The sequence below is a fragment of the Ptychodera flava genome, chromosome 16 (genome assembly GCF_041260155.1).
Source record: "Ptychodera flava strain L36383 chromosome 16, AS_Pfla_20210202, whole genome shotgun sequence".
Lineage (NCBI taxonomy): Eukaryota > Metazoa > Hemichordata > Enteropneusta > Ptychoderidae > Ptychodera > Ptychodera flava.
The window spans coordinates 11,962,843-11,975,567 of NC_091943.1; the positions used below are offsets into that span (position 1 = coordinate 11,962,843).

General features: G+C 36.0%; 1 protein-coding gene across 1 annotated transcript in view; it reads left to right on the plus strand.

Annotated features, from left to right (window-relative positions):
• The first annotated feature begins 5,952 nt into the window (after positions 1-5,952).
• LOC139113957 (voltage-dependent calcium channel type A subunit alpha-1-like) overlaps positions 5,953-12,725 on the plus strand; it is a 65,395-nt gene continuing 58,622 nt past the window's right edge. The window contains exons 1-6 of the mRNA XM_070675431.1: positions 5,953-6,056; positions 7,118-7,290; positions 7,757-7,837; positions 8,161-8,373; positions 9,285-9,397; positions 9,927-10,036. Coding sequence (XP_070531532.1) covers positions 7,242-7,290; positions 7,757-7,837; positions 8,161-8,373; positions 9,285-9,397; positions 9,927-10,036 — 566 coding nt within the window. The 5' untranslated portion in view covers positions 5,953-6,056; positions 7,118-7,241. The remainder of the gene's footprint in view (positions 6,057-7,117; positions 7,291-7,756; positions 7,838-8,160; positions 8,374-9,284; positions 9,398-9,926; positions 10,037-12,725) is intronic.

The window sequence follows — 12,725 nt, forward strand, 5'->3', positions numbered from 1 at the left end:
CTGTACCCTTATGCATGTGCTTCCAGAATTGTATCATATGTAAATGACATCACTAAGGAGGGTGACGAGGCCTCCGCAGTGGACTTCCGAACACTCCGAGCTGTCAGAGTTCTACGACCACTAAAATTAGTCTCGGGTATTCCCAGTAAGTATTAGTAAACCAACCCGTAAGTATTCTAGTCAACTAACCAGGTTTAAACTGGTAGTTATCTTTCATGTTCGCCTCTTAAATGTTGTGGAATGTTTTTGTTGTGAATGTCTTATGTGTTTCTTTTGTCATTTTTTTATTGAATAATTTCAGTGGAGTGGCTAACGCGCTGAGCTGGCCCAAATTTTTGCACCCAGATTTTTCACCAGGAAAGATTTTATTCATTGACATGACAAACATTGAAATCCTGGAAACTCTTTGTTTTCGTGTGTATCCCAAATTATTAACAAACGAACAAAATTCAAGCTCATGTGTTTGATCAGCTAGAGGTGTTTCACGTCTGAAGTCTTAATATAGCGATTGCAGTCACCAAAATTTCATAGTATGATAATATTAACATGTGCCTCCGTTGTGAAATGCCATGTTCTCAAACAGAACATGAAACAGCTAGTAGCTTGTGCACTTTAAATTCCAAACCAAACCCAGCATTATGCCAGTTTAACAGCCTCATTTTGTTCTAGCTACTGTTGAAAATTATCGACCTATTGAAAGTGTAAACGCTTCAATATTTCATGCACTTTTTCCTTCCACAAATATTTCATAGATACGAACACATAACAGAAATTTTGACCCGCAAATGCATGCTTGGGGTTTTTGTAGATATCAATAAAAAAAATACAATGATGACAATGGAGTGTTCATTGAGGAAAGCTTGCATGCATTATATAATGTAGCTTGAAGTCAATAAATTTACCCAGCAACACTGCGTAAATGTACTTTTAAAAATAAATGCCGATAGGTATGAAGATGCATGCAGTGTAGTGTATGTATCATGTTTGTGCTAATAAATATTACTTCAACTCAAGCTTTTTTGTTGGTGTTCAGCAATTTGCAAATTTCATTTTTGAAAGGGAAAACAGCAACTTTTTTGCAAGTTTATTGTGTGATACAACTGTTAATACAGAAACATCAATATAATATGAAGTGGTGGATGAATTTCGATAAAACAAATACTCAGTATGACATCTGTATGTTGAAAAACTCTCAAAGTCAATGCTTTAGTACTTTCAAGTAACAAGATCTTTTTGTCGGGTCTATATTTGAAAGAGTAAGGGTTGTTTTTGTTTTTCTTGATGTTTTCTTGCAGGTCTTCAAGTAGTATTAAAGTCCATTCTCAAAGCTATGGCACCCCTCTTACAGATTGCTTTGTTGATTGTATTTATGATCCTTATCTTTGCCATAACGGGAATGGAGTTTTTCCTCGGAAAATTCCACACGACCTGTTTCATAAATGGGACAAGTGAGTCGGCTTTTCTTGTTTTGTCTTGTCATTCACAGAATAGTAGGACGTATGTCTGACAGGTAGAATTGTAAGGCCAGGTTGTTAGTGTGTTTCAAATAAGACTACCAGTCCCTTGTCTCAAGGAGTTAATTTTAATATTTAACCCTTTCACCCCCAGTTCCCTGTATACCGGTCCAACTTTACCATAGAAAACAATGGACTTGGGACAAACCATGGTGGTGAAAGGGTTAAACATTGTTTTGGAAAGAATGAATACAAGAGCAGGGAAGGTTATTTTGTCACCACTGTGATGTTTTGATAACAAAATCATACAATACGAGTAAAACGGACATAAAGACACTTTGTAGTGCCAAACACCATTTTTTTTTCCAGCAGCTGCCAGTGTCATAGATATACTCTGAAGGGCATCAGAAACTTGACAATTGTGACACAAATACCCTTTGGCAGGTTTTTGACATGAAATAGGCACTTGTATGTCAATGTTTGATATTTTGCTTTTGCTAGCCAAAAGTCAAATAGGTTCTTCAGACAGGTTGTGCTATCTGGAAATTGCCAACCAATCAATTGCACAGAAATATTGACATGGACTTCGTAGCTTGTATATCATTTTCATTCACTGACCTGTTACCTTTGACCTCACACTTTGTAGTCACTCGGCTGTGACGTTAACCCTTTGAGTGCCAAAGTCAACTTTTGTCGCCCTTATAAAATATACCTCAGTCAATTTATGTCAGATTTTTGCCAAAATTTTGATAAAAAAACTGTGGCTGATAAAATATTGTGCTCATTTGGTCCAAAATTATCATAAAAATTACAAAGTTTATAAAAATTGAGAAAATGTTGCTCTAAAATTTTGGTGGAAAAGTGGGAAAAAAATACAGCAATCAAAGGGTGTATCTCTCTACTGGCAATGCATTTACTGTGCACTGACTTTGATGTGTGGTAACAGTTAAAATGAATAATAGGAAAAATGCTCACATCTCATTTTATCATCTTCAGTGATATTTTTTATTTCTGCAACTTCGATTTGTGTTCAGAGAGTCATTTTATTCAAACCTATCATTTTGTAATTCATGTGACAATGAATAACAAATTTTACTGGTATGTGTTATACTGAAAATAGAATGTCATTAGATGGACTAAATGCCTTTTAATGTTTGCATCGATGCATACAATGGTAATTTATACATTAGTTCTCCATGTTAAGGTAGTTTGCACCTCAAAATTTAATGACTTTAACTTTTGCCCAAACTTTCCTCAAGGGAACTTTAAATCATTCCATTTTGAAATAAATGAAAATCAGGGGTCACCGTGCAAACTTTGGTGCTTGTTAACTAACAATTACCAATTTCAGATTCAAAATGGCCGCCATCGCTGTGTCAACTTTATGGAGTAAATGACTGTTCGATTTTCACAAAACTAAGACAATGAAAATTGTACTTACAGTCGTAGACCAAAACAGAATTGTAAAAATTTTAGGAGTCTATATATCAGTCCCTGAGGTGCATTCTACCTTGATATCATTTGTTCATTTGTTTCATAAAGTATATTTGTTATATACAATATTGATGTGTGAATTTTATACGCTGCATATGTTACCCAGTGTCATTATTTGGCAAATACAATAATGTTATTATTGATGAATTTGCGTGCTGCATATGTTGCGCTCCTGTCAGCGTCAAAATCTGTCAAATGAAAGTCTTACATATGGGTACGTGATATGAACCAATGCACTGCAACCTGGCAACTATAATTATCCAAACATTTGAATTTGAATTGTCACCGATCGATCAAGCTTTTTTTACCTCATATTGTAAATTACAAGCAAGGTACCAAACAATATATCAATGTCGGCACATAAATACTTGTAACTTATGTATGTGAGTCGTTGCTGACTTGTCTAGCCATTTGCAAAACCCATGAATGGATTATGTTAGTTTACAGATATGTATCACTGAAATAATAATTTTTAATGTTTTCAATTTTTTTCCCTGAAAAGTGACACAATTGTGGGCAAAGTTGTGGTTCCATTGCATAATTCAAATATTGTCAAGACTGGAAGTGTTGCCCTCAACAACAATTTTGATATTATCTTTTGTTTTGTATACATCAACTACGAGTACGTAATCCATCAGTCGGCATATCCCGTTGAGGTGTTTTTGATGCAAACAAGTCTAGACAAATTTGCTGAAACACTACGTTTACCCAGTATATGCAAACAAACTGTTCAGAGTTCAGAATTTGATACACTGGCATTCCAACATTTATTTATTCCAGCCAATAAATCAGTAATATCAAGTTTCTTCAAGTCAGAAATAGATGTAGGAAGTGATGGTGTAAAATTCAGCCACTGGTTTCTTTAAAATTCACCAATGAAGGATAAATGATTTTGTGATTTATGATGTAAAGATCAGGCCAGTCACACACTCTTCCCCTTAAGGTAGAACGCACCTCAGGGACAGAAAGTGAAAGACTTAAACTTTTGCTCAAACTTTCCTCAGTGAAACTTTCAACCATTCTCTTACCAAAGCAAGAATAAAAATCAGGGGTCACCGTGCAAACTTTGATACTAGAGAGACAAATAACTTGTAATTTCTCGACATTTGGAATCCAAAATGGCCGCCATCCCTGTGTTAACTCTATGAGAAATAATAAAATTTTCGAGTTTCGAAAAACTAAGACGGTGAAAACTTTTCTTTCGCCAAGAGCTTCAAAATGAGCCCCCACAAGTGGTAGGTCAGAAGAAAATTGATAAAATTTGAAGGCCTGAATTTCTGTCCCCGAGGTGCATTCTACCTTAAGGTAGAACGCACCTCAGGGACAGATAGTCAGACTCAAATTTCTACAACTCTTTTCTGAACTACCTCTTGTGTGGTCTCATTTTAAAGCTCTTTGAGAAAGAAAAACATTCTCTGTCTTAGTTCATGAAAATCCAAAATTTAATTTTTCCCCATAGAGTTAACACGGGAATGACGATCATTTTGAATTTGAAATATCACAAAATTTTTGGCAATTTGTTTCGCTAGTTCAAACTTTGCACGGTCACCCCTGATTTTTATTGTTGATTTGGTAAGAGGATGGTGGAAAGTTTCATTCAGGAAAGTTTGAGTCTTTCACTTTCGAGGCGCATACTACCTTACCATTTCAGTGCCTTTCACTCTAGTGACTGTAGATACCACTAGCCATACCTTCTCCAACTGAGAGCCGTGGGTGCTCTCTCCGATCAAAACTAACCCAAAACATTTCTTTTGACTTTCAACAGATGAAATCAAAGATGATCCACCCAACATATGTGGTAATGATTCTGGTGCTTACACGTGTTCCTCAGGGACAATCTGTGATACTTATTGGGAAGGTCCAAATTTCGGCATCACTAATTTCGACAACGTGGGATACGCTATGCTTACAGTGTTTCAGTGCATTACAATGGAAGGGTGGACAGATATTTTATATTACGTGAGTATGGTATAAGAAATTTTTTTTCTTTACAATATCTTTGATTGCGGATGAAAGTTGACTGGTTCCTATCTGTCTTATTCACACCTGAGCTTTGTAATATCTTGGTATGACACAGAATGGCTGTTGACAATCAGTTCAATAAATTGTAATTCTCAGTGACCACAGTTACGAGTAATATTATTATTGCATGTGTTATAAACCAATATCGCAGTGCTGGAAGTTACCGATCAGCAATCATTGCCGAGGCAATAATATTATATCATAACAGTGTATTAAAATCCTGGCATGAAACATCCAAAACATCTTTCTCCAGCTGAAAGTTGTGTATGTTCCAGCTGTGCTATATCACCAATGTAGCATGGTTATTTTCAAGTCTCGACCAATCAGATTGCTGTATTTGTGCCATCAATATACTAGTATGATATAGGACTGAATACATACTGGCTGATATTAAATGTTGTACCCAGCACTGATAATGTGATTGGCCAGCATAACAGGAAATATTGAACACTTCTCAATGTTTAAGGTAAAATTTGTCAGCTTCATGGTCATTCTTTTAGGCTATTATAACTGAAATTTTGTCCTGCGAATGCTAAAAGCAAGGACTTCAACGATACAAACGAGCAAGGCTTTTATATGACAGTATTTGATTCACTGTTGAAATATTTAAAAAAAACACATCTGTAGGTAAAAGTAACAATATCAACACAATATGTAAAGGAAACAATGGAATGCAGTGTTTTTTATTTTCTTTGAAAATAACCAAGTATTTGCATACATGTAGGTTTTACAATGCACATATGAGCTTTAAATCTATCAGCTATATATAGATCTGATAAAACAATATAGAGAACAGGGTTAAAATGGCTGCATTGTTGCAATATAAACTGACAAAAAGAACAAATGTGTCGTAGTGGCATTTTGAATGCCAAAATTTTTATTAAAAATAAGTAAAAATAGTCCAATTTTTTTATCTAATTCAGACTAAGGCAAACATTCCAGTGTGTTGACAAGAATTTTTCTTTCCTTTTTGTCTTTTCAGACCAATGATTCAGTGGGCAGTAAATTTACATGGCTTTACTTTGTACCCCTCATCATTCTGGGTTCATTTTTCATGCTTAATCTTGTTCTTGGTGTCCTGAGTGGGTAAGTATGATTCCCATCCACCTCATCGTGATCATTCCTGAACACAAATGTAGAAACTCTTTCACGCGCATACACACAGAGATGCATGTACTCATAGATGGCCGTACTCAGGGACACTTGATCTAATTTTATTCTGATCTCAACATTGATAACCAGTTGAAAGTTATGGACATGAACGGTTCATCCTATTAATACTACAGCCCAGCTATTATCAATTTTTAGTCGGCCTTGGTCACATTCACTTTAAGACGACATAAGTTAGGACTCGCTGATCAACCTCACAGCTCAGGTTGCCAAAGAAATAAGGGCTTTGATCCAACTTTTCAAACAAGACAAGTTGATTTCAAATACACATAGTGTCATTCTTTCTTTGTAAGTTTTTTCAGACTCCCTAGTTTAGTGCCAGTGGTCGAGAATGGACCTTGCTACTTGACACACAGTGGGTTAAAGGTATACTGTCACCTGTTCCAATTTTGCCACAGTTACCATGCAAAGAGAAAATCTTACCAATCACAGATTTTAAGCGGGCGGCCGCTTTTGAAAAACAGCGCCCTCACATGGGCATTTTGAATACCAAGGAACACCCCTTTGACCATATATGGGCATATTTAGATTACAGGTGACTGTGTACCTTTAATTCAAGACAAATTACTGGTTTCTGAGCACAACTCTGGTAACCTGATGTCTCATGATGGATTCTGATTTTTAATAGATGCTATCCCAAGGTTTGTGAGAGTGGTTAGGCAAGAGGCAAGGATTTTGGCTCTACATGTATGCCATGCCAAATACAGATAGATTTCTTAATGGATCCATACTTGCTGCTGTAGCTGTATTTACAAAAGTGCTGACAAAGAACTAAAAGTTTACTGAGCCTTCCAACACCATTAATTTTTGTGTGTGTCAAATTTGCACAATCTGCACATTATGTTATCAGATGAAAATTTTATGATTAGCATTCAAATATCATCTTTATAAGTGTTCTATGATGTTAATTTACAGTAACTCCTAAAAATGAATATGCCATACATCTGACATTGAATCTGTAAAAATTTTTCTTGCAGTGAATTTGCATAGGAGAGAGAAAGAGTTGAAAACAGGCGAGCTTTCATAAAGTTGAGGCGTCAACAGCAAATTGAGAGGGAGCTCAATGGGTACCTGGAGTGGTTGAGTCGAGCTGAGGAAGTCATGCTTCAAGATGATTCTATCACAGAGGAAGAAAAGGCTGTCATAGAAGGTAGGAAATTCCTTGCCGTCAGTCTTTTGCATGGATAACTGCTGAAATTTTGATGACTAAAGAAACATTTTATTTGGTATTGAATGAGGTATGGATATGTATGATCAATACTGGTTTGACTTTGATGTTGATTTTCACAAAGCTAAGTTTATAAAAACTGTTTTGACTCCATGAGCTTCAAACTGAATACCCACAAGTGATAGGCCAAAAGAATATTGTAAAAGTTTGAGATATTTGAATATCTGTCCCAGAGGCACCTGCTGCTTTAAAAGTAGAAATCGTTTCCTTCTGACATTCCGCTCCTAAGGAATGTTGAAACTCTGTTGGAGGTCAGCACAAAAATGAAGGATTTATATTTCTTATGTGTCAGTTTGTAGGGTTGATATGCTTTAATGGTCACTGTTATTTGAATTGGAATTAAAAGTTGATAAAAACATGCATTCACCATTCAATCTTTTACTTGCAGCACGACGAAGAGCAGCGTCAATGAGACAAAAGAAGATGGGAGAAGATGGAGAAGAAGAGTCTGGTGATGAAGACATGGGTGGTATGTCACCAGACGCATACACAAACTCCAACTTTGTCTGTGTTTTGTTCCCGTCTCAGCAAACTTGAATTTGACGTTCATGCACTTTCACTGTAACAAAAACTATGTAAAGCAATCCAGTTTGAAGATTTACGTGGAAACATAAACTGACTGTAGGTTATGAGGTTAGGGGGTCAAAGATCAGCTATGATTCATGAGGGAGGTAAAGGAAAGTAATTGTCAAAGGTAAGGGGTCAAAGATCAGCTGTGATGCATGAGGGAGGTAAAAAAGGAAAATACTTGACAAAGGTTAATATGGTCGGATTGCATTTTTTGTGTTACAGCTGACACGGATTCAAAGTCCGATTCGAAAAAACAGCGGAAGTCTCAGCGATGTGTGGGCTTCAAGAAAGCAGAGAAGAGATTCCGTTTTATGGTGCGCCGTTCTGTCAAGTCCCAGGCCTTCTACTGGGGAGTCATTGTGCTGGTGTTTCTGAACACTGTGTGCACAGCTGTTGAGCATTATCCACAGCCAGACTGGCTCACACAGTTTTTAAGTAAGTATATATTGATATCTCTCTTCATTGACAACTGACTATGGCCATACCATTCTATTTCTGGCACTCTATGAATGCACAGTGTGACGCATATATTTTTTAGAGAGGCTGAAGTTTTTCCAGCTACATTTACAAAATTAGTTTTGAAGAATCTTGAGAGTTCATAGGTTGCGTTACATGCAGTCGGCTGAAATCAATTATTTTAGATCTTTACATGCTTTTAGATCTTTACATGCTCTTTACATCCTTTGAGTGCTGTAATTTTTCCCAACAAAATTTTAGTACAACATTTTACCAATTTTTATGAATTTTTCCGTAATTCTTTTGATAATTTTGGACCAAACGGATATCACATTTCATCAGCTACAGTTTTTCATCAAAATTTTAACAAAAGTCTGCAAAAATTTGACTGGGGTACATTTTGTAAAGGCAACAAAAATTGACTTTGCCGCTCGAAGCGTTAACACCTTTGCTAAGTCTTGAACAGAGACTTGTCGATTTGATATCAGCCTCATGTCCACGTCTCTATCTGCTGGAGTCATTTTTAGACACAGAATGACTTTCAAATCCTTTCAGACTTGACACATGAACAGTAAGTCACACTCACAAGCTTCTTCTGTGGCGCAATCAACTTTTGCAGGCAGGTTGCAGTTGAAAATTCAAAATTCCTAGTCCAAAGCACTTACCAGACTTGCCAAGACTATCTTTCATGCCTTGTTCGTTGACAAGACGCTATTGAACACCTCACTTTGTTTTGTGATATGTTCCGGTATGGCTGTCTGGCTGCCATTTCCCGCAAGTTTGTCCATGTCCTACACAATCCCCATGGAGACAAAGATACAAATGCAAATGCAAGTTGGATTATATGATGGTCTAACTCTGTTTCATCTGTTTGATGATTTTCTTGACAGGATATGCAGAGTGGGCTTTTCTTTGTTTGTTTATAAGTGAGATGCTAATTAAGATGTATGGGCTTGGACCCAAAATTTACTTCAAATCTTCCTTCAACAAATTTGATTGTGTAGTAAGTATAATTTGTTCCATTTTTCAGATTTCATAATTTGTAAATGTTTGACAATATGTTTTAACAGTTTATCATTTTTCATGCAACATACGTCTTCTGCTGGATGGCAAAATGAATTCAGAGCTTGTGTTCATCAACTCAGAAGGTCTGATTTCATGGGTTATATCACATTTACATGTACCTGACGCTCACCTATGCACAGATCAGGTCAACAAAATTCACTGCAGACAAATGTCTAAGTTCTGTACAACACTCTGAATTCATTTTATGCATGCACTTTTCCCTGCCTACCTGATGAGATGTACTTCCGTACGTGTAAGTTTTTCCCCAACATTTTTTGGCAGATGTTGATCTATGCACTGATCGATAGCATAGCAATGTGCACAAGTTGAAGTCCTCATGAATAAGAAATACATTCTCACAATGTTATTTGCTGATACATTGTCAAGTTCATAAAAAAATACTCACATATTTGTAAGTGACCCTCCTCATCTCTCCTTGTCTTTCTTTTTTTCCCTTTCCATGACAGGTTATTCTAGGTAGTATTTTCGAGGTGGTCTGGACTACTTACAAGGACACATCATTTGGTATCAGTGTCCTCAGAGCTCTCAGATTGCTCCGAATTTTCAAAGTTACTAAGTAAGTGTCGCTCTCCATGGATATCGAATGTTTCTTTGTTCCCAGTGTGTTGTGTGGTCCGTTGGTGTCGTGCTCTTTTGGATTTTTGAGCTGGATGAGTGAAATGATTGGCCGCTTAAAATGTGAAGAATTTTCCAGCTGTACTTTAGGTTTGAATGAAAACACCCCAGAATATCAGTGGATGAGAGATTACAATAAGGGATATGATGTAGAGAAAGCTTGTATAAATGTGTGTATCGTGAGCATGCATATACGTGTATTGTAGGTATGTGTATGTGTAGATGTATGTGCGTGGTGTAGCTGTGGTATTTGTAGAAGTATGTACCCGGTGTGTGTACATGTTACGTGAAAAGCAATATCATTCGTCAGTCTTCCATGTGAAATAAATATATTCCATTTAATTCTGCATCCTTCCTTCACTCTTTGTATCATCTTTCTTTTCATTACAAATCTTTTCTACTTTGTAATCAATTTTTTATGGAACAATTTAAGATACTTCACATAATTACCATGATCACAGTTAAATATTCTCATGTCTGTCTGGGTAGCTTCAGTAAACTTCACAAACTCATGATAACATTCTCAGCAATGGTGTTTCGTAGGATTCTTGTAAAATGGGACAGCAGCTCAATGTTAGTGATGTTTCCAGTATTGTATTATTATTCTTAAGTACAGTGTGAACACAATGGTTCTGGTTCCACATCCTCAACTCTATTGGGACACAGTATTCATGCGACAGCTGAAACAGCTCATGAATATTATGCATAGATAATGAGTCATTATCCTAAGATTTGCATACATTAACAATACTTACAAATACACTTTCTGTAAGTTGATATTATTATCAACTTGTAATTTAAGCATTAAATGCTGTTGATACACATATATTTTACCTCTATCAATGTGATTTTATTCGTTTACGACTATATATTCTTAAGCCATAAAATATAGTAATTCAAAACCAATGTTTGATGTATTTCTAAACCATCTTCGCTTTGAAATTCTTGATACTGTAGCAAATACATCAAATTATCACATGAGTGTCCAACAAAGACAAAAAATGATCACAACATTGAGCTACTATCTCTTTTGAGCACTTTGTGTACATAGGTTAATCATCACCAAAATTCATGATTCTTCCGCGATTTTGTTCATGTCTTTGACCCCTTTGCTTTTCACCTTTGTCCTTTCACCTTTAACCATGCTTTCACCCTTTGTCCTTTCACCCCTAACCTTCTATATTTGTGGTGTTAAAACTTGTTTTATCTATGCCCAATTTCTATCTGTCTCACTCTGCCTTTCTTTGTGCCTGGCTTTTGAAGAATCAGTGCTCAAAAAAAAGAATGGTTTCTTGGAGACATTGCTGTCCTTTTACTTAACATCATGTCATCTCTTTAATAAACATATCAATCATCTCAGCAAATTCCATTCTTTTTATTTTCTTGTCAACATTATAAATCAATTTGCTATGAGTATCTGGGCATTTGTGCAAAATGACAATCAGAACAGTTCTTGTGTGTATTCCTGCAAGATATTTTCATGAAATTGTGCCGTTAGATGATAGCAAACACAAAACAGTTTTGACAATCTGAAGTACATTATTAAAAGCAGAGAGACTTTCACACATGCAATAGTATTATTTAGCTTTTATTGTCAAACTTTGTTTTCTCCTAATCCATCAATCTTTAATAGACGTTGAGGAAAATTGCGGTCTGGAAAAATTAAACAGAAATTTTGACAAGACTAGATATTACTAGGCCCACAAAGAACAAATGACATAAAATCAACATAATCCTAGGGGGTCCTGTTGCTTCACAAAACTGTAGGAGCCCCTTAAGAAAGGCTTATTCTTTCATAAGGAAGATTTGACTTTGTATTCTGCAGGTACACTGAAGTTTGTACAGTGAAATTTGGTGCATTTACTTTCAAAGTAGTTCATTGAGAGACATTTGTGCTCCATTTCTTGATAAGCATTTGCATTTGTGAATTTTATCGATTTTGTCACAACTTGAGGAAAAAACCCAACTAACTTGCATTGAAAGAGATTGTCAGTAAACAAAGCTGTTATTTGAAAACGTGCCTTTTACTTTGCAATGAAGCATACATGCTGGTTTCTGTGTACAGTAGATTTAATGTAGACTGCATGGTAGTGTGTTAGTGTACTGTGTACATCCTTTCCACTTGTCTAATCTATCCATATGATGTGTTTTTCCACCCACCAGATACTGGTCAAGTATGCGCAACTTTTTAGCGTCACTGATCAATAGTATTCGTTCCATTGTCAGTCTTGTGTTTTTGCTGTTTTTGTTCACTGTCATCTTTGCAATGCTTGGCATGCAATTCTTTGGTGGCAGGTAAGTTTTGTAGGTAAACACAAACAAACAAACAAATAATTAAACAAAACAGACAGACATGAGCTGTTAGGAAATGTACATCACTCCTGTCACTATTTTTGCATATGAAGGAATAACTTGACCAGCGTCATTAATTATTTTGTACTTTGAATTTCACTGAAATATCTATTCTTTAACAAAGCTCAGATTTGCATATCAATCTGACGATCACCTGGCAAACTGTTCCCTCATTCATCATTGGTAGGACTGATGTCATTTCTGTTTGACCACCCACTCAACCAGCTTGTTATCAAAGCCTTGTTATCTCCTCTTTCCCAGTTTATGAATGAACAAAT